This window comes from Aulonocara sp. 'chitande type north' Nkhata Bay, linkage group LG22 (assembly GCF_057382095.1).
Source record: "Aulonocara sp. 'chitande type north' Nkhata Bay isolate Kocher_YH1m ecotype deep benthic linkage group LG22, A_spYH_male_GT1.1, whole genome shotgun sequence".
Classification (NCBI taxonomy): Eukaryota; Metazoa; Chordata; class Actinopteri; order Cichliformes; family Cichlidae; genus Aulonocara; species Aulonocara sp. 'chitande type north' Nkhata Bay.
In genome coordinates, this window is record NC_141364.1 from 28556349 (window position 1) to 28578364 (window position 22016).

At 39.6% G+C, this 22016-nt stretch overlaps 2 protein-coding genes across 3 annotated transcripts in view; one reads left to right on the forward strand and one right to left on the reverse strand.

Moving 5' to 3' along the window:
- pkib (protein kinase (cAMP-dependent, catalytic) inhibitor beta) overlaps nt 1–11925 on the reverse strand; it is a 27133-nt gene extending 15208 nt beyond the window's left edge. Inside the window, exon 1 of the mRNA XM_086279538.1 lies at nt 11662–11925. The gene's annotated coding sequence lies outside the window, so the exon portion shown is untranslated. The remainder of the gene's footprint in view (nt 1–11661) is intronic.
- Nucleotides 11507–21886, forward strand: serinc2 (serine incorporator 2). Of its 2 annotated transcripts, none has more exons than XM_086279537.1 (10): nt 11507–11975; nt 16712–16873; nt 17069–17256; nt 17423–17502; nt 18086–18223; nt 18531–18700; nt 19695–19785; nt 19946–20099; nt 20984–21199; nt 21283–21886. In XM_086279537.1, exons 2-10 carry the CDS (start codon nt 16838–16840, stop codon nt 21419–21421), a joined length of 1212 nt encoding a protein of 403 aa, XP_086135663.1. In that variant the 5' UTR covers nt 11507–11975; nt 16712–16837; the 3' UTR covers nt 21422–21886. The 2 variants fall into 2 exon arrangements, with proteins under 2 accessions (XP_086135663.1, XP_086135662.1); XM_086279536.1 differs by lacking the exon at nt 11507–11975 and adding an exon at nt 14122–14264.
- Nucleotides 21887–22016: the final 130 nt, after the last annotated feature.

Consider the following 22016-nt stretch of genomic DNA (forward strand, 5'->3'; position numbering starts at 1 on the left):
GTTGTGTCCTTAGGCAAGACACTTCACCCGTTGCCTACTGGTGGTGGTCAGAGGGCTCAGTGGCGCCAGTGTCCGGCAGCCTCGCCTCTGTCAGTGCGCCCCAGGGTGGCTGTGGCTACAACGTAGCTTGCCATCACCAGTGTGTGAATGTGTGGATGACTGGATGTGTAAAGCGCTTTGGGGTCCTTAGGGACTAGTAAAGCGCTATACAAATACAGGCCATTAAATAATTCTGATGATGTCAGGGTTACTGTGCAACTTTTAATTAAAAGCCTTCATTGTAAATATTAATTTAAGGGTATCCGCATTTTGTATTTAGTGACAAATGTAAGGTTCAACACTGGAGCTTGACCCATACCATCAACTAAAAGTAAGGATGTCCCCATCTTTACTGCATTTTTCTGTATACATGGCTTACAAAATCACAATGCTTCCTTTAATGAACCACCAAATTTTCTTAAGTTATCAACCACTTAGACCTGAGGTCTCAAACTCGCAGCCCAGGACCACTAGCAGCCCACTTCAGCGCTACTTGTGGCCCATATATTGATGTAAAGACATATAAAGTAATTTGGCCCTTGACGTTACTTTCTCTGTTAGGGAGGATTTATTTGTTGTTGAGTTCAATGTTAAAATAAGTTCTTTAAAAAGAAAAAAATATTTAACATGAAGGCAATATGAGCAGAGAGTACAAACATGTTGAGGGATTGGCTGTGTTAGTTCAGTGAGAGAGTTATTTGTAAAGAAAACTATTTTCACTGGGAGTCAAAAACTAATGTTTACCATTTTGTCTGCATTTTATTTTTTAAATACAAACTAAATGATAGCAGAAGTGCTGCCACAAATCTGGCCAGAAAGCAAGCGTCAATTTGTTTATTTGGTAGTTCAATGAAAGGCTTCAACATCGAAAAGGATAATCGATTAATTAAATGACAGACAGCTATAAAAAAAAGAAATCAAGAAAAAAGAAAACTAAACTTACAACTACACTAATATAGATGTCTTTGAACTTAATGTTGCAACTTATAATACTTATCTTATTTGAGTTACGTCATTAAAAAAACATTAATTTTAAGAGTTTGATCCAACTTCGAGAGGAGTCCTCCAGGAATAACATGGTAAAAAAAATAAACATGTAAAAACCCTTGCAAACAGATTAACAAAGGAAACATACAGTACTGTGAAAAATATTCGCCCTTTCCTAATTTCTCACTTATTTCACAATCTAAAGAAACTTAACAGATGAGAGACAACGTTACTGTCATCCATCTATCTGGATTCAAAACAAAAGAAAACTACTTCCAAGGCTTCGGGACTTCAGCAAACAACACTGAGAACCATTATCCAAAACTGGAGAAAACTTAGCAGTGTTACCCCTCCTAAGGATGGCCAGCCTAGCAAAAACTACTCTAAGAGTGCATCAAGCACTCACCTAGGAGGTCACAAAAGAACCCAGAACAACATCTAAAAAACTACAAGCCTAGCTTTCTATTGGTTAAGGAGAGTGTTCATGACTCGACAATAAGGAAGAGACTGGGCAAAAAATGGCATCTACAATTTAGTTCCAAGACTAAAACTATTGATTAAGAAAAAGAATACAAACACATTTGCCAAAAAACCTTTTTGATGATCCCCAGGAATTCGGACAAAATATTCTCTGCATTGACACGACATTTCACAAACGAACATCACACCAACAGTCAAAGTCAAAGTAAACTTTATTGTCATCTCTGCTATATACAGTACAGTATATAGAGAGATGAGACAAATATGGTGGTGGTAGTGTGATGGTCAGGAGTTGCTTTGTTGCTTCAGGACCCGGACAACTTGCTATAACTGATGGAACCATGAGTTTTGCTCTCTTCCTAAAGGAGAATGTCTGGCCATGAGTTTCATGAGTTTTACACTTCAGATGACAATGATCTGAAACACACTTACAAGTCTACCTCTGATTTGGCCGTTCAACCACCTTTATTTTAGAGCCATTAAAAGTCCAGGCTCAAAAACTCAAGAAATATCCAATGTAGCTAAAATTCTGCAACTAAGTAAGTTGCAAGTTATCACAAATGTTTGACTACAGTTTTTTCTGCCCACAGTGGCACGATCAGTTATTAGTTTTAGAGGCCAATTACTTTTTACATAGGGCCAGGTAGGTTTGGAATCTAATGAAAACATATAAAAACTGCATTTTGTATTTATTCAAGTTATCCTTGTTAAAAAAAAAAAAAAAATATTTTTTTTAAATCAGAAACAGAGCACATGCTTTTTTTCCCCACAGCAAACTAAGGTGCACATGGATCAGAAAGAATTAGAAAACATTTTAAACCTTTGGACTCAGATTAGGAATCTGTGAGTTCTATTTCATGACCTTTGCCCTATATATTAACGATTCATCCGAATAACTAGCATACTCATGATACATGATAGGTTTTTGTTTATCATTTATAATCCCACTGGTGATATTAAGAGTCCAAAAAGCTATTTGCTAACTATTTTCTAAACAAGAGTCCAAAACCAATGTTGATACACAATAAATCTGAGAAATCTTGACAATAAAGAACATTTTGCATTAATAAATTGATTTTTATCCAAATTTTGGCATGATAATTATTATAGTATGTATACAGTCTTAAATTAGTAATATCCATTGCTACACAGCACATGCATGATGCAAGAAGGACAGTGCATACTGCTGTCATATCAATATATTGGCATAAGACCTGTTGCTTTGCAAAGTGCAACCAAGGCCATCATCCACCCTGAGGCATCCTCTGAAGAGAGTGTTGTGTCAGCAGCGATGTGGCACAGGCGGATGCAGCTACATGTGCTGCCCGGGCAATTGGGGCATTGGTCCACACAAACACACATGCGCACACAGAGCTGTCACCCTATGTCAGCAGAGGCATCTCACTTTTGTGTTGGGTTTGTTTGTGACTAAAGCTGCACTGACCTCCTAATTCTAACCTAACAGTGATAGAGGAGGATGTTAGAGCCAATTCTATACTGAAGTTTAAACTTATCAGCAAAGAGCATTTTCCCAGCATTTCCTTTAGCTTCTCCTGAAAAAAACAACAGCAACTATATCTCAGTGACCAGACATGAAATAGGGCTAAAATATAACCTGTTTACCTACATCCGGAATCCACAACATTGAAAAGTGCAAGGACGGATGTCATTGGCTGTATATGTGTTCTATAGTTTAAATAGAGGAACAATGGTCAGCATTTTCAAACCGTCTCTCCAGAAAAAAGCCCCCACAGCTAGAGCAGGGCGATATGACCAAAAATATTTATCACGATATACATTTGAAAATTTGCGATAACGATATAACTGACGATATAATTGACACTAGACAAAATACTTTACAACTCCACAACTTTATTAGTGCAAAAAGAAAAACCCCATCAATGTATTTACACTTAAACAAGCAGCTGTTTTTATGTGCATTAAAGTTATATAAAAATTTAACAGTGCAAATACAAATTCCTTGCTGACAGTTTAACCAAAAGGCATTTCAAGTGGAAATTGGCCGACATATCCTCAGCATAACCATGTATAATATCCACAAAACTTAAAAAGAGGTTATACACACACACAATACGGTAATATTATGTTGAAGCACAGTACGTATCACTCCGCGAGGCTCCTGCCTACGATAGCCGTAATGCTCCGACAATCCATCAAGCGGTGCGGGTTCGTAGCTTAGTCGTACTAAAACAGTTGACAGATTTTCGAGTGCCGTGTACGACATAAAATTGTTTCGAGGTCAGTAAACACAACCAGAATTCATACATAAGGCACACGGGATTATAAGGGGCACTGTCGATTTTCAGAAAAATCAAAGGATTGAAAAACAAAGGCACTGCGCATGGGCGTTTTACCCATATTTTATCGCGATATTTCATTTTCTTATCGTTGCCCAACATTATACCGGTGTTACCGTGAATGGTATGATATGGCCCAGCCCTACTCACAGCAAAAGAGAAAAATAACATCCATGGCACAGCTGCACATCTCCAGTTTTCAAAGTGCCAGAAATGAACAGATTAGAGCCTAATCTGACACCAGAAGGATGTGAGTGTGTGGATTTTTCTCTTTTTGAAAACAGCTATTAGCTACAAATAACAATATGAGGGAGGTGAGGGTGAACCACAATACCAAACAGTGTACTATAAAGCCCCACAAAGGCAAGGAGAGCAGCAGATTAAGAGAATAAAGTATTTTCATCATTAGTAAGGATACACTGATCAACAGTTCTGACTACAACAAAAAAGGGCAATCTAAGCAGCTGAATTTATTCAGTTCAATTCTGTGTCTGCAGCAGAGCAACATTTGTTGCTAACCCCTTGGCACCCCCCATTTGCAAGGGATAAATGTGTATTCCTAGAATGGTTGGCATGTGGTTGCTGGAACTTGGTCACATGATCGCAAAGAGTACTGCACCAAAAACCTCCTTATAATCATCTTGGTTGCTAGGAGATGGCAAATAACCTCCAAGTGGTCATGAAAGCTGAAAATCTGCAATGAAACCCAGGAACAATGTTTTGTGCTGCACCACAAACCTCTTTGTGATCTATTTTGCCTAGCACCTGAGCAAATTTCCTAGTTACCAAAGCAATCCCAAGCAGGACTTCCATACAGTACTATATAGCTTTGTAACCACTTTCACATAGTGACAACAAGCAACCTCCAGCAGTTGGCAGTTGCCAACTACCAATAACAATGGAAGTATTCAATAAAGACTCTCACATTGAAATAGTAGTAGTCTAAAAACCTTTTGAGTTCTTGAAGGTTCAATGAATATTTGTTCAAGAACATTAGTTGTATAATGGATGTCAAAGCTCTTCTCTTTCCCTTTGAGAATCGGGACAGATCACAAATCTACAGTGGGTTTAACTGTTAAAAATCAGAATGTTTTAATTGAACATTTAAGATTTTCTAATATTTCCACCTTGCTGCCATACGTAGATGCAAATGTGCCAAGTTGCCAGGTACAGCCACAGCGAGGCCTCCTCAACCAAACACTTCTCAATGGTGCCCACTGAAACACTGAAACTGAAACATCTGAACCTTTCACTCTTTGACAGCCTCTTCATTTACCAATCAGCAGAATGAATTCGTCACATGGTTGATGTCTGACAAACTGTTTTGAGATGCTGTGCCCGTTTCTGGAGCAGTAAGCATCTCACGCTATAATTACAGAGAAAAACAAAGCAGCGGATTCTATTGTATGGTCTGATACACTGATAGGGTCATTGACCTGTGGATTTGATGGATGCCTTGGGAATTACAAAAAAGCCTTTGTCTCCATAGCAAACCATCCATCCCATCATCGACTGTTCCCTTCCCATCTAATCAGTATGGATAAGCTGGCAGCAGGAGAGGTGACACTGATGAACCCCCGTCCTTTCCCATAGAGTCAGGCAGTGGCATGCTATGAAGTTTTGTTGCCACCCCACTGCCTTGCATCAGGCAGGGCTGCTGTGAAAACAGGCATGAAGAGGTTGAGGTCAGAACAGTCTAACACAACCCTCTGTTCCTATTATCATCTGCTGTCCTCTGCATCTCAGCAAAACATCCCTGCCATTTCATATGCCCTCCACAGCCAGGTGGGAAAAGAACTGACTGACATGTTTTAATGGCAGAAAGATAAAAGTAGCAGCAGCTAAATGGCAGCAAGCCATAGGTCACAGTAAAGGGCAACAGGCTTTACAGAAGTAGCGGCTTGGACTACACTCTTATAGGTCACTGGTCAATACATAGGAATAATGAATGACTTGCATTTTGCACAGAAAATTACTGCTTCCAACCTCAAATAGGCAAACCCCATAATCAATGGGAATTGCATTCAGCACCTGGTGGTAAAACTGTTAGCGACAGGCGACAGTTAGCTGTTGCCGTCTCTCTCTTGCAGCAGAGAGTCGAAATTCCAACTTTAAAAGTGGGCCCATCTTCATCAAAACTTCATCCATCTTCGAGCACAAATTTAAGGCAGACAGCAGATGTGTTCACACATCGCAGCTTCAAAACAACACGTGGTCCTTTACTTTCAGTCTTGAGCTATGAAAGAAGGGCCAGAGCATAAGTCTCACTGAAACATTCTGAGCATTCCCCTTTACGAATTTCTGATAGAGAGCAGAACTCGTGGTTCCATCAATTATGGCAAGTTGTCCAGGTCATGAAGCAGCAAAGTATCCCTAGATCACACTACCACCACCATGTTTAACTGTTGGTGTGATGTTATTTTTTATAACATTCTTTGTTAGTTTCATGTCAGATGTAACAGAAAGCTTCCAAAAAATGAAACAGACCTCAACAGTCCGCAGAATATTTTCCCAAAATTCTTGGGGATCATCAAGGCGGATTTATTTTGGCAAATGTAAACCCTAATAGATTTGTAATCCTTTCCAAACTGAGGGGGGTGCTATTTAATTTTTTTTTCCAAATTTAGTTTTTTCCATCTCCAAAACATAGGGTTGGGGTTATTGAATCTCAAAGGACTAAAAGAAGTTAACAAAGTGCCTCCAGCAGGATAACTATCACTTGTCATGGCTGCCCTTCTCTGAGTCAAGTTCTGCTAGAGGTTTCTTCCTGTTAAAAGGGAGTTCTTTCTTCCCGCCGTTGCCAAAAGGTTTGTCATAAAGGAATGTCTGATTGTTGGTGTTTTCTCTTTAAGGTTGTAGGTTCTTTATCTTCCCACATAAAATGCTTTAAAGCAACTATATAAATAAAAATAAACTGAAATTGAAACAAGCTGATCATTTTCAAAATTAGATTCATCAGCTTTGTGGATACGGTCATTTCTAAATGCATTGATTTTTTTGTCAAGATTTTGTCAGTTACTTATAACACTCTGAGCCGAGTTGATTTCTTTGCAAAGTGCTGCATAAATAAAGTCTGATTGATCATTAGCGTACTTAATATTCTGATGAACATGTCATTTGTGAGTGTGTATATGTGTTTTTTATCATAAAGATTTTTATAACAATTATTATTTAAATGTATCTGTGGCTGGTGTGGTTTGTGGCTCAGCTGCAGGGAAGGAGTGGAGCAGCGGGTTCAGAATGTGGTGTCAGGGAAGGTTGGTTTTCGCAGCCGGCAAGCATCATCTAATCACGCCTTCCCTATTTCAGTAGCGGCCAGGCCGCAGAGGAGGAGAGAGCTGCTGGAGCAAAGAGCCGGTGCAAAGTCGGAACAGTGAGCACTGCAAAGTGTTGAAGCGCACAGTGAAAAGCCACAGAAACACTGTGAATATAATAAAAAGCAAAACGTGACCTTCTGAGTCGCGTCGGGTCCTTTCGATTACAGTATTGTTACTTACATATTAAAATATCTGTATAACCCAATAAGAAAACAATATCTCCAAAAAGTCAAAGTGCCATGATGTCATTACTCCATTATGGTATTGGTGTGTGTGTCTATCGTTATCATTCAGTTTTAATAATGCATCGGATTAGTTTAGTGGCTCCGTTGTTAGCTTTCTCCTGCTGTTTGCCATTTACAACCTCTGAGTTTCATCTTCTTTACTGCAAGATGATAAATGCCACCACTATAAGTTATTAAATAGTGACTCTAGTAGTGGGTTAAATTGGTGGATGAACCTTTTAGAATAACAGCAATTTTTAATCTAACTTTTAATATCATAAAAGTATTGCAATAGTTTAGCAGTATGGCTAAGTATGACATTTTCTCCCACCTCTAAAACAATCTGTGGTATTAGCAGCAGGACTACCTCGTTAGACTACCTAATTACATTAAAAAAAAACTAAACACTAGAACTACCGACAATGGTGCATTTTAGCTGGATAAATGGCTTATAGCTAACCTCCATACTGTAAATTTGTTAATGCGTAATCTGTAATAAATTAGTCATTAAAGTTGCTGTTGAGAATCAATCTAAAGTGTGTTTTTAGTGCTCAAGTAGAAAATCGCTATATAAAAACCAGTCCACTTATCATATATTGTAAACTAATCCCTCTAATCTTTTTGCCAACAAAATGTTCAAGTTTTGAGAATTATTACAGAATTTTGCTCAACACAACACATCAGCTTTTAATATCTTTGGTCTAAAGATCATCAGTGTTGCTTAAACTTCGATACACGCTAGTTCTTACTCAGTCTTGGCTTTTAATGAGAGGAACTGTTAGATAAGAGCTGAAGATAAGCTGCTCAGCAATGTGGAGGCCACTGAAGATTAAACAGTTTTATAGGTAGAGCAGTCACCTGATTACTGATAACATTGGCATGCTTGGTTCTTGTAAAAGATAAAATTATGCTGACTGGAACTGTTTTCAGGAGGTTACTGATAAAGGACTGAGCAACGAACCACATCTGGCACTTCTGGGACTGCGAAATCACAACGGGTGGGAGGAGAGCATGGTGTGATGCCATCATCTGTCGGCCATCATCAATGTTAAAACAAAGTGACGTGAAGACTGATTCTCAAGAAAGACCAGGATGCAGTACAATCCTTCCACTCCTGCATCGTATAATGCTTACACAAGTACATTTGAAAAGCTTCGAAACTTTTATGTTTTTGTATTTTACCAACATCAGAGCTGGTATGATCACTATTTAAGAAAGATTTGTTTTAATGTAACAAAATGGTCAATTCATTTAAAGCTAAATGTAAGCCAACAACATACGTTAAAAGTGACACCTCTTATGTAAGCAGCTTTACAAAGCTTTTGAGCCTATTTTAGCTACTTGTTTTGGTTTCGCTGTTCATTTGTTTTGGTTTATTCGCACTGCTCTCATTGAGACTGTTTAGCAAAAAGTGGAGCCTGACTGATTTATTGGCAGTCCGATATTATTGGGTGATCTTAGCTATTTGGTGATCTATTGGCACCAGCATTCAACAAATTACCAGAGGGTATTCTGCAACTTCCTAGGTGGCAACACGTTTGGAATATCACAAGCACAATAACTATCTGCTCTGACCAGAGTTGGCAGAGCATGAACAAGAATAAAAGTTTCTTGTTTAGGCCAAGTTACTAGTAGCTCATAACCTAAGATAGATGCTGTTCATTACCCAGGCTTCTGTCATAAAATGGAACTCATTTGCCATTTTGGTTAAAGCCCAATGTATATAAGATTATATGTATCGTTAGCTTCATAGCATAATTGCCTAAGTCATTTGACTAAGTCAATGACTTAGGCACTTATGCTATGAAGCTAACGGTATATAGGTCCTATATACATATAATCCTATATTATAGGATTATATGTATATAGGATTATATGTATATAGGATTTTTAAGATCAATGTCAGTAACAATATTTGGTGATTTTAAAAATCCAAAATATTCTAATATATCAGCCAGGTTTTGTTTTTTTTGCTCTTTTAGACACACGAAACATAAACAGATTTCCCTAACTTTTGTTATGTGTACTATACTCTTTGACGCTCTCCATTTAGCTGGTTGTTGCGTTTATGTATGGGGTTGCAAACGTATGTTTTCCTAATACTGCTGAGTGCCCTCTGGTGGAAAACTGTACAACGTAAAATAATGTACAATGTTAAATTTTCCCTTATTAGCAAATAGATCAGCAAATAGTTAACATCGGTCAATAATACTGGCCTACCAATAAAAATCAGATCGGCTCTATTTTTTGTTTTAAACCGAGAATTACGCAACTGTTACCCACTTCCAAATTCCTGGTATCATACTGGGAGTTGAATGAAACCTAAACAGCCCCACTAAGTAATGACAATATTCTTCAAATAGCTAGAAACACAACTTTAGATAAATGCTAATCTTGCTGAGGCAGTTGTTTGCCAACACTGCTGTGACTATACAGTATAAAGGTTACAATAGGTCTTTTTTTTTTTAACATCAAAAGGATTCCTTTTGTAGAAGAATGAATAAGTTACAATAAACACGACCAAAACTCAAAAATAAATGAATAAAAATTAATAACAACATGGGCAGGGTTTGGTAATCTTTACAAAAGCGCTATTTTACAACAATTTCCTACATAAAAAACAAAAAGGTACGGAGCCTTGAGACATAATGGAGCGTTATAATACCTGCTTATTAAGCCATGTCTATTGTCTCAAAAACATTTTTAACTGTTGTCACAAATTTTCCGATGTTTGAATAAATAAAGTACATGCTGTCTAATTCAATTCAGTTTTATTTATACAGTGTCAAAATGACAACAACAGTTGCCTCAAGGAGCTTTATACTCTAAGGTCTAATCTTATCTTAATGAAGTCGCCACCGCCTATTAAGTATAAATTAACCTATCGATATATATTAATATTCTACCACATGTGACTATTCTGCAGTTGGCTGGTTAGGAGGATTATTTAACTATAATCACTGCAATATTTGATTATTTTAAATACTAGAAAAACAGAACAACAGTGAAAAACTATATATATATGTGTCTACATCCACTGCTATTGAGGTTCAGCAAAATCAAGAGTTTAATTTTCACATTCCTTTAGTGGTTTTGTGAAAAACAAAGGGAGCCACTGGTTTGAGACTGCATTGCCCACACAGCGTGATTAACAGGTATCACTGCATCACAGAGGCCAAAAAAAAAGCCCCACTGGTGCCAGCTACTGATCAGAACTGAGGCTGATTCTCAAACATGACCTCATGGTGATGTAATTAACACAGGGTGAAATCATAAATTGAAACCAAGTGCCTCGGAGCTAAAATGACTATGAAAAATAGGAAGGCTCTGCTAACACCCAGGCCGACCCCGGACTGCAATTTCTTTACCTGACATTGTACAACTATGATTCACTACAGAGCTCGTGCAAGACGATGCAACACAGAGAGGCAGGCAGACAGGGTTTTAAATCCTGAGCTGTTTTTGGGAACATGTTTAGCTTCACCAAAGCATAAAGACTGAGGCTTGTTCAAGGCCCTTTGCTCACTAGGGGGTCTGAAACTCATGGATAAGGACAAACATAGCAAGGCTATTAAGAGTTTAGTAGATTAAAGGGTTTAACAGTGTCACCTGTTAATATATAACAGGCAGGTATGAAGCATTATAAAAGATTAATTTTAGTGAAGGTTTAGAGTTTCCAGCCTCTTGTAGTGATGTTTGTGGTAGATTATGTATCTGTATCCTTATGAAAAAAAGGTCTCCTTTAAAATGAAACCAAAAGCCTGTTCTCCTGCGAACATCCATCATTGTTTTCAATCATTTTAAACGCAGCCTGAGAATTATCTCAACACTTCATGCCTGAAGGTCACAGTTTACCCACCTTTTAATAAACCAAAGCAGATAATCCAGCTACCATCAACCTCGCTGCTGGGAGCCTGTGGCATTTTTATGTGAACAGCTGATGCGCTCAGTGCTACCAGCTCATACGGAGTTGACAGGTAGGCTGCTGGAGTTGACACCTGTCAACGTTTACAATAAGGTGCTGTTCGGTTTGAACGAGCCTTCAGCTGGTGCCAGATGTGAGTGCTGCTGGCAGATAAGTCGATGCTCCTGTTGCTTTCTCTCTCTCTTTTTTTAATCACTTTCGGCGCACATAATGGCTCCAGCATGCCACAATAATTCCACCCTGCCTTTAATCTATGGAACCAGCAGCTCTCCTGCAGTCTGCCTCGGAGGCACATGAGCAGGCAACAGTCTGCTGTCCTACCTGTAGAGCAGAACAAGTGTAGGTATATGTGCGCAACGACGAACACTCACCAACTGATTTCAGTGCGCTTCAGGCGAGGGGGGGCATAAGGGACCTCCAAGGAGTAAGAAGTTGGAATTAGCCGCCAGCCACCATCTTCCGCAGGGACGAAGAAGAGAATGTGCGCAGTGTCAAGGAGTCCGTCCGATACGACACACCACACCGCCTCATTCCAGATGACAGCGCCGGACCCGCGGCACGGTGGACTAAATGATGAGCGGTGACAGCACACGGACAGAGGAACGCTTCACTGCGCGCTCAGCAGCGGCAACAAGGAGGCGGGTCAAGACGCACGTGCTTAGGCCGGGAGATACAGGAAGAGAGGGTAACTCGGCCTTCAAAATAAGAGCAACAGCAAGCGTTAGAAAAAGTAGGCAAGATGACAGAAACAGAAAGATTCATTGAATATATGGATTAAAAAAAATAAAGCAGTACTTAGTTGTAATGTCAAGTAATTTTACAATGACAGCAAATCCGCTTTGTATTTAGTGGACGACAGTGACAGCCATAAAAAGTTAAAAACAAGCAGGAGGGATTTGGAAAGCTTGAAGAGTTTGACTAAATAAAATAGAAAATGTGAAAACAACCAATTAAAAATATGCAAATAGCATATAGATGATTTATTATTATTATTATTGATAACAACAACAACAACAACAACAATAATAACATAAGTTAAAGGGCAGACTTGTGCAGCTGAGTGTAAGGAGGTGCAAAGTGCAAACCAAAACACAAGTGTACAAGAATGGCAACCTTACATAATAACCTTTGTAAGCCTTTGGCTACTGTATCATTTTCTACTTACCAAATAGATATTGACCCTCTTCTCTTCCTTAATTTTTGAAAACCCTTCATGACAAAATTATCGCAGATGTTTAACAATCATGAAATCAACACAAACCAATTATCGTGATCAAAACAGATTCCACCTCTTAATATTATTGATTTTGCCTTCTGTAATCTGTTTTCTACAGTCATTGATCTGAATAGCTTTATTTTATTTTGAAGGTAATTTGCTACAATTTCCGTTGTTACTTTTCTTTTCTGGGCTTAGTCTTGTGGCTCAAAGGTTTGTACCATTGTTTTATGAGTGAGGGGTGCGCCTTTTTTATACGTTCAGATGATCAGAAGCAGTATCACTTGTTTACATGCCCTTTGACTAAATCAGATAAGTCCACCATATGTCTTTAGTCCTAAATACCACAAATATTTCAATCCTTCCTACTGCAGAGATTGCAGTGAGACTGCAATATGCATGCCAAGGCTGTTTAAGGCTTCCACCTTAAAACATTAAGAGAAGAAGAGCGATGCTGTAATGGCAAAGCGCTTTCTGAGGTTGTTTTAGTCAACAGGCAATTTTACACTCTAAATACGTTGTTCAGTGGACCTCTTATTATCAAATGGCATCTAGAACAAGTCTAATGACAGGACACGGAATGTTTGGAAAAACATCGGATTGATTATAGTCATGATTTTATGTATCAAAGGGTTTGATTTGAACATCTTTTTATCTGGTAGAGAAAGCAAGTGTGAAGAGGCGGAAAATAGATCCTTGCACCGTAACAAATTACTCACAGCTGAACACCTTCACCGCGTCCCTGAAGGTCAGGCACACAAACAGATGGAGGTTTGCACCCTACTGCTTTAAACTCACCTTCAGTTTTTTTTTAATTTACTTTTACTTTTTCTTTTCTTTTTTTATTTGTGCTGTAAGCTGTAATAAATCAAATAAACATGTATTTAACATTTCTTTACCACTATGACATTAAATGTTAAGGCATTTAAAGGAACACTATAAAATGATCACTAGAATTAAAATGTCAATAAAATGGATGACGACACAACACCCTATGGTTTTAGAGAACACTCATTAAAACAGATACGCTATACAACATAATAGGAAACATGTTTTTCATATAATAAAATCATTGTTAATAATAATAATACTATTTAATATTGTCTTTCTGCTTTTTTAATGACTATTCTTTTTACTTGACCATAGTTCACTGAGAAATTTAGTAGGGAATTCTAAGAAAACGTGATATACGTTTGGGTTTAGGTGTTTGAAGGCCTGTAAAAGAAGGGCGTTTTCGCTATTGCGCATTAGCACATAATTGGCCACATTTCTGGAGGGACAACTCACGGATCCAATCACAATAGGTTTTGGATGGCCAAAAGCCAAATATCTGGTTATTAACAGTAACGCCCCAGAGAAAACTGTCCTGCGCGCAGTTTTACCCAATTTAGCCAAACAGTGCCGGAAGTACAGTCGATTAGGCGTCAAAGTAAAACAGAGCAGCCACAGTTTTAACAGCAACAGAACGTTCCGCGGATTATTTGTATTTCATATGAGGGTGTAAACTAATGCAAAAATGTATGATTAACTGAAATATTTGTGTTTTCAGTTATGGATTATCCCTGAATTGTGTACGTGCAGACAAAGAATTTTTTAATTTGAAAATCTCGTGCGGACGTCTGTCACTGTGTTCCGTATAATTAACCTGACTCCTTTGTTTTGCGTCAGTTTCTTCCTGAACTTTTCGAGCTTTGAGGACTTTTACGGAATTAAAACATCATGGGTGCTTGTTTGGCTCTGGGTTCACTCGGAAGTTGTGTAAGTATACATTTGCCAGTTGTCGTGTTGGCAAATGAAATACGTAGTAGTTTTTAAACGTCTTTATTTCTTTGTTTTTATCTAATTCTTTTGCCTTGCTTTACTAGGCAGGCCGACATTAGGCAAGGGAAATGACACAACTTCAAGTGAAACCGCTAAAATTAGATTCGTTTCCTTTAGCCTACTGACAAACTCAACACTACACATGTCCTGTGACATTTACTTTGATCTTATACTTTCTTTAATGTTCTAAAGAAATCTGTGCTGGATAGTTGGATTCGAGGGACGTCGGAATTATCAACTTTCTGAAGCGGTTTAGCAGATAACGTGAGTAACTTGGTTTAGTGTTTTAGAGTGACTATGAATGGTGAGTTTAGACACGTGGAGAGAGGTTTGCGGCTACGACCCACATCATTTCAGTCAGTACATCAGTAGACGACGCAGCTAGCTGTCCAAGGTGGAGTTTCCGGAGTTTCCCCAGATATAAAGTCACGTGCCACATTAAAAAAACAGCATCACTGTTTGTGCTGTTCATGTGCAAATGATGATCTAGTTTTTGAGACTTCTGACACAACATATTGTGATGAAAACCAACGTTTTTAATGACTTGTTCAAACTGAAATCAAACGTAAGTGAAGACGTCATTCAGTGGGAACTGATTAGATTACCTCTCGGCAATTTGAAGATTGTGATCCGTGTTTCAAAGCATATACAAAACCTCCAAGACAACGTCATTTTGAGTTTTTCAAGCACTACTTTAACATTTTATTTGTTTATTTTAACTGCCATATTCAAATATCGGATCCAGGGTCGGTAGCTAACATTAAATCCTGTCACATGTTAGAACATTTAAAGTATGAGAGATGGTTCTGCAAGGAAAATGTAGCGAACGAATGTCCTAAAACAAAATCCAAGGTCGCAGCTTTTGAACTTTTGACTTTTTAACACACTCAGATGTCGTCACTTCCTCATCGCGGTGTCATCTAAAGTAACAGTGGTGTGTTTTGGGCGCAGGAATACGTTGTGATGGTGAGCCATAGATCACGTCAACCAAAACCGAAACTTTTTTTTTCTCATTCTGATGACCACATTTGCCAAGAAGAGGAAATCATTCATGCTGTTAAGGACAGAGTCTGAGATTTATTGCAGTTTCTAAGAGCTGGAAATGTGGAAATGACTACAGTTTGAAAAACAGTGCAGTATTCTGATTTCAAGAAGCCAGACATTGCTTTTTCACTCTCTTTGTTAGTCCAATCGTTGTACCTGTTTGTTTAATGGGGAGTGTTTTTTTTGTTTTGCTTATCTGTTTGTTTGTTGACACAGTAACGCTGACCTAAAAATTATTCAAGCATAAAAAGGCACCTTAGTCAGAGAGTTGAACCATTTTTGTGTCTACACATAACAGATACATTAGCAAAGAAAACAACTGCCGATTCCTGGTGTTCCTGGATAAAAACAGAACACACTACCAGTCATGGATTGGCCTCCGCAGAGCTCAGACCTCAACATTAGTGAAGCAGCAGCAGTGGGATCATCCTGACAGGAAACAAAGTAAAAGGCTGGTAACATCCAAAGAAGAGCTTTCAATGACCTTCAGCAAGCCTGGAGAACTATTCCTGCAGATGAAGGAAATGACAAGAAAGCCTGCCTAAGAGTGATGAGGCTGTGTTAAAGAATGAAGGTGGTCATACCAAATACTGCCGTTCAAGCGGTTTTTCGCTAAATGTGGCACTAAATCCACCTTCTGGAAGAGATTCTAGGTGTGCTGAAGTTTGCCATTCACCTTTTCTCATGTTGTACAGTAAAACCAAAATATTTAATTAGCTGACATGCATGGCAATCACAGCCGGTTTCTTCTGGCAGTCTTGGAGAAACTTCACGATTGGTCAGCTGTTCAGTTCATGCTGTTTGTTGCCAGCACTCTGTGGCACAGGCCCGGCTCAGCCGTAGAAACCGAATGCTTTTCAGCGCAGCTGCAGTGTTTACACCCTGGGCTCGTGTCCTCTGGAGCATGCTTATATTTAGTGAAGGATGGCTGCTCTCAGCTACAGTCTCCGCCTCGGTGCTTCATGCACCTCTCAGCAGCAAGCGCGTGAATCATGCAGAAGTCCTGCGTGATCCGGTTTGCAGCGCCGGATCAGAAACAGACAGGAGGAGAGATTTGTTATGGTGGCATCTCTAATCACAGACTTGATTAGTACCACAGGAAGGAAAAAATGGCTTGTCATTGCTCTCCTGAAAACATGCAGAAGAAAGAGAAAGATGGTTGCCCCTGACAGCAGCAGCAGTATCTTTTTTTGTTGTTTTTGTTTCCCCCCCCCTCCTAACCACAGTGTTTGCAAGCCATGCATGCATTATCCTGATTATCCTACACCCCCCGAGTCCAATCCCTGAGTTGCATAAAATATGAAGCTGTCCTGATATTTCTCTCTTTCGTCCTTCTCCAGGCATCCTGTTTGTGCGGCTCGGCCTCCTGCCTGCTGTCATCATGTTGCCCTTCCACATACAACTCCACCATCAGCCGGCTGGCCTTCTCCTTCCTGCTGCTGCTGGGCACGCTGGTGTCCATCATCATGATTCTGCCAGGCATGGAGGAAAATCTTAAAAAGGTTGAATGAGATTTAATGGCTATGAAAACAGTTTATTAACCGCTGTAATCCATCAACACAGATATTTCAAAGTGACCTAACTGGATGTTTGAATTGGGTTATTTTATCCCAGAGCTTCCTGATAAATCTAGATGAATCAGTTGTACCCCACCGTTGCCCTTTCACCCTTTAATTTCCTATTTGTGTTCACGTCAGATTCCAGGGTTCTGCGTCGGCGGTTCGCACATAATTGGCATAGAGAACAAGGTGAACTGTGACATCATCGTGGGCTACAAGTCTGTGTACCGCATGTGCTTTGCCATGGCCTGCTTCTTCTTCCTCTTCTCCATCATCATGATCCGAGTGCGCAGCAGCAAGGATCCCCGAGCAGCCATCCAGAACGGGTTAGTGCTGCAGCTTTGTTTTCTCTGCTCCACGTTGCCACAGCATGCTGCCCTCTGGTGGCCAAACGTGGACACTGCACCTTTTAAGAATGCATTTACACAAACACTGATAAACCGGTTTGCTGTGTGTACATAGATGGAATAACATTGATTTTTTTTCCCTCAGTTTCTGGTTCTTCAAGTTTCTGGTGCTGGTTGGTATAACTGTGGGAGCGTTCTTCATTCCAGATGGAGACTTTAATACAGGTATGGTTTTAGCCACAGTGAGGACAGTTCTGATAAAATTCGAGCTTGAATCTTAATGCCCGTAGTTAAACTTTTTGAAATTCTGTGAAAATGGAAACTTAAAGTGGGGACTTATATTAGTATTCAGTTACATACCATTGTATTGTTTAGTGTATTAGTCCATAACTGATGTAGAGTATGACATTCAGTAGTATCTACATGTTTTTTTTGATATGTCTAAAACTTGGTATGAACCCAGTAGTCTTGGCATAAATTTCCCACAATGCTATGCAGCATTGACAGATTCCTGGACAGCGACAGAGAAGAGAGCTGAGCTCTAACGTCAGTAACTCATAAAATTAAGTCTTTCAGTATAAAAGTTTTAGCTTTGTTGTGATAGATCTTTCAGAGTTGTTTATCAGTACAGGGCTTATCTCACATGAATTTGCATTACCATGGAAACGTGTCTTATCTGTTAGGCCTGATCAGATTTTAATGACGATGCTCCTGATCCAGATTCATGTTGTTGTAAACAAATGTCTGTAACACCACACAGAGAGCAAACTTGTGGAAAGTTAACCGATCTCATTCTGTCTGCTACAAGTGTGGTATTACTTCGGCATGGTGGGCTCCTTCATCTTCATCATCATCCAGCTCATCCTACTGATTGACTTTGCCCATTCCTGGAACCAGTCCTGGCTCGAGAAGGCGGAGGAAGGAAACACCAAGTGCTGGTTTGCAGGTATAATACTACCAGATCTTCAAGTGATAGTTCTGTGGAGAAGCTGGAGTTTCCCAGATAAGGGATAGTACGGGATATTATGTAAGATTAGGCTATGTATAATACTACATGTACTACTTTTTTTTTTTTCCTTAATCATTATACAGATAATTTATCTGCATAAAAGCCACTGAACTAACTTTGAGGTTGTGCTGTAAAAGTCTAGGATTTTGATCAAGAAGCTGATACTTCAGTGAGTCAGTGTTACTATACGACCCAGCACTTTAAAACGATTGTCTCTGATTCTGTTCTTGTGTTGTCCCCACAGCTCTCCTCTCCGTCACCTTCATCAACTACGCTTTGGCGTTTACAGCCATTGTGCTCTTCTATATCTTTTACACCCAACTTGACGACTGCACAGAGCACAAAGTCTTCATCAGCCTCAACCTCATATTCTGCATCATTGTGTCCATTGTGTCCATTCTGCCCAAAGTCCAGGTGATGTAGAAACTTGAGGAGATAGACTTCTATAATTTACAGAAAAAGCTGCTGCCACGTTAATGTGGTGGCCCTGAGAGGTCAGACGGATTGGAACTTAAGAAAAAACTTGCAAAACACGACGGCAGTGATTCTGGGGTCGCAATAACACCACGGACCAGCTGCAGAAATCACAGAAAGGATTGCACTGAGATACACTTAGAAGCAACTGAGGGTTCATCAGTGTTGTAGGGAGAAAAAGATGCAAGTTTTAAACACATGATTCATATAACACCGTAGATACATTTGCTATTAGCTGTTCACTGTTAGCTTGTCACTTCCACAGCTGTTCTGTCATGGTACTGTCTTCCCAGAAACGTTGAACACAGAAACGCTGTTGTGTTTTGTAATTATTTTTTTGTAGCTTTTGCATCATTTTTTTTTCTCTCTTTGCAGTGTGTTTTATTCAATTCCATTGTGTTTTGTGTGCTTTTGGAGCGCTTTTCTGTTTGCGGTGCATTTGACCTCTCAGGGCCACCGTATGTTAAAGCCCCGACAACTTCACTGGAGCATTGTCTGCCGCTCACTGTGCCGTAGCAAAGAAAGTGAGGAAAAAAATCACTGAAAAGACTTTTCTCATGAGAAAAGATCAGTAATCAGGTGACTAATTCAGGCTATTACAGCTGTCCAGTGTAATGTTAAATTAAATTTGTTTGAGTTCACTTCTAACTTCAGTTACTTGCACTTGATGTAATTTTATTTGATAATGAGGTTTGTGTTAATGATAAAAGGACTTTGTGGGCTGGTACTATGATGGTGCTTCACTCAAACTGCATTTTTACAAAAAAATATTCACTAACTGCTTTGTACACACTCACTCAGATGGATGTAGCAGGGGCAAGCTCAGTATCATGTCCAAAGACACAGACATGCAGACTGCAGGAGCAGGGCCACACCTTTGATTAACAGACGCTGCCTTCTTTTCTAACGTTTGGCTTTCTCCACGTCTCCACAGGAGGCACAGCCCACCTCAGGTCTGCTTCAGGCCTCCCTCATCTCCCTTTACACCATGTATGTCACCTGGTCAGCCATGACCAACAACCCCAGTAAGTCCAATAATTGAGCCACTGTATGGCTGCAGTGTATTCAAAGCTAAAGAAAACAAGTACACATGTTTTTAGAGCTACATGCTGTTGTGGTCTTAATGGAGACAATTCTCATCGCTAACTGTTAGTGCTCACCCGACTTCCTGCTTTCCCACCTCAGACCGGAAGTGTAACCCCAGCCTGTTGAGCTTGGTCCAATCCAGCAGCCCAACTCCAGCACCAGGACCCACCTCAGCCCCCGGCACCACCCAGTGGTGGGATGCGCAAGGCATCGTGGGATTGATCATTTTCCTGTTCTGCACTCTTTACGCCAGGTATTTTACTGCTGCTGCTGAAAGAAAAGAAGTGTTTGATGTATTATCAAGCTCTGTCTGTCAGTGGGGTCATAAAATATCAAAAATGCTTCAGATTGAAGCAAATCAACATGGTTAAACACACGATTGTGTTGATTAAGCAGCGGAAGTGTAAAAAAGGAACCCTGCTGTTCATCCAAATGACTATACTGGATTGTTGTAGTACATAAATGCTACTAGCTTTTAAAAAAAGACAAAACATATATGGAAGCATAGAGGATGTTTAAGTTGTGCTGCTGTTGATAGAGATTTTCAAGCGAGGTCATTGAGTCAGTGCAGGAAGAGAGATGAGCAGTAGCAGTAAAGAGGATTCAGACTCTCAGAATGTAAAACTTTAAGTAAGCCAGCAGATTTTACCTGCAATCTGGACTAAAACTGATTAGTCAAGTACTCGCAGAGTGTTCATATTTACTTATCAGACAGGTTCAGTGTTGTAAGCCCCAACCACCAAATTTCAGAAAGTATCACCTCCATGAACAGAAAACTTTTACGGGGTTAAAAGTTCATGTGACAACTGAGAGAGAGACAACTGCAGGATACATTTCTTCTTCGGTAGATACAAAAAGACCCATCAAACATGCTGGTGAATAATGGAGTGGCCAAAAATATAATTATTTGTTTGCATGTGGCATTGAATTGTTGCTGTAAAAAACTACTTTGTAATAAACACGCCACAAACTCCACACAGAGAAACGTAGAAAAAAAATGCATAAGAAATCTAAATATTCACTTAGTTCAAAATGGAAACCAGTTCAAAACCAGTTTGTCTGCATCCACAATAAGAAGCTGCTGAAATTTGCTGCTGTCTGTGAAAAGTGAGTTTTTCATGCTGTTCCCCATCACAGCATCCGCTCATCCAACAATGCTCAAGTGAACAGACTGATGCAGACTGAGGAAGGTCAGGGTCTGACCGCCAGCGAAGAGGCCCCCGCGGGGGAGGACGGAGTCCGACGGGCTGTGGACAATGAGGAAGATGGAGTGACCTACAGCTACTCCTTCTTCCACTTCAGTCTCTTTCTGGCCTCGCTCTACATCATGATGACGCTCACAAACTGGTACAAGTAAGTATGTCCTGTTTGCTGCCACTACACCTTAAAGAGGTTCGCTTCTCTCCCAGTGCTGACTGTCTCTTGTGATTCTCTAGGCCTCACACTGACTACCACGCCATGCAGTCCAGCATGCCAGCCGTCTGGGTGAAGATCAGCTCCAGCTGGATCGGCTTGGGCCTCTATCTCTGGACTCTGGTGGCTCCGCTGGTGCTCCCTGACAGGGATTTCAGTTAAAAGCCGCCATCTGCACTTTTGCCATTTGTACCTTAAGTAAAGAAAGCTTTTGCTTAAACTTGTTCTGCTTGGATGTTGTACAGAAACAGAGCTTAAGAGCTTTAATCACATTCCAGTTTGTCACCTCAGGTAATTTTTCCTCATTCTCCACTGTTGCAAATATAATTGAAAGCACTATATGCCTTTTATAGGTCATTACCAAATGAATGCTGACTTCTATGGGGAATGGTGTTTCACTACATTTACATCATACTTTTTTTAATCATTGACTGTTTCAGTTTGATGGGAACATGTTTAGGTTTCTAAGATGTATTTGAGCTACCCTTTGTTTTTGTTTTTCACACTTTTGTCCACTTCACATATTGTGCCCTTTAAATGTTTTGCACACATTTGATATCTGTAAAAAATTTTGACATGTAGCTTTCACTCAATATAAGTAATAAAGCTGACATTCTTTTAAACCTGTATGCAGTAATATTACTGTCCTGCAGATGGTACTGTTCTCCCTTTAACTCCAGCATGATTAGCAACATTGTTTGATTTTAATTATTGCAAAGTCTATAAAGATGTGTTGTACTTTTATATATAGACTTTT

Coding starts and splice junctions, on each gene's coding strand:
- serinc2 (XM_086279536.1), top strand. CDS start 14,226: ATGGGTGCTTGTTTGGCTCTGGGTTCACTCGGAAGTTGT. Junction 16,874..17,068: donor TGGAGGAAAATCTTAAAAAG/GTTGAATGAGAT, acceptor TGTTCACGTCAG/ATTCCAGGGTTCTGCGTCGG. Junction 19,786..19,945: donor AGCCATGACCAACAACCCCA/GTAAGTCCAATA, acceptor TTCCCACCTCAG/ACCGGAAGTGTAACCCCAGC.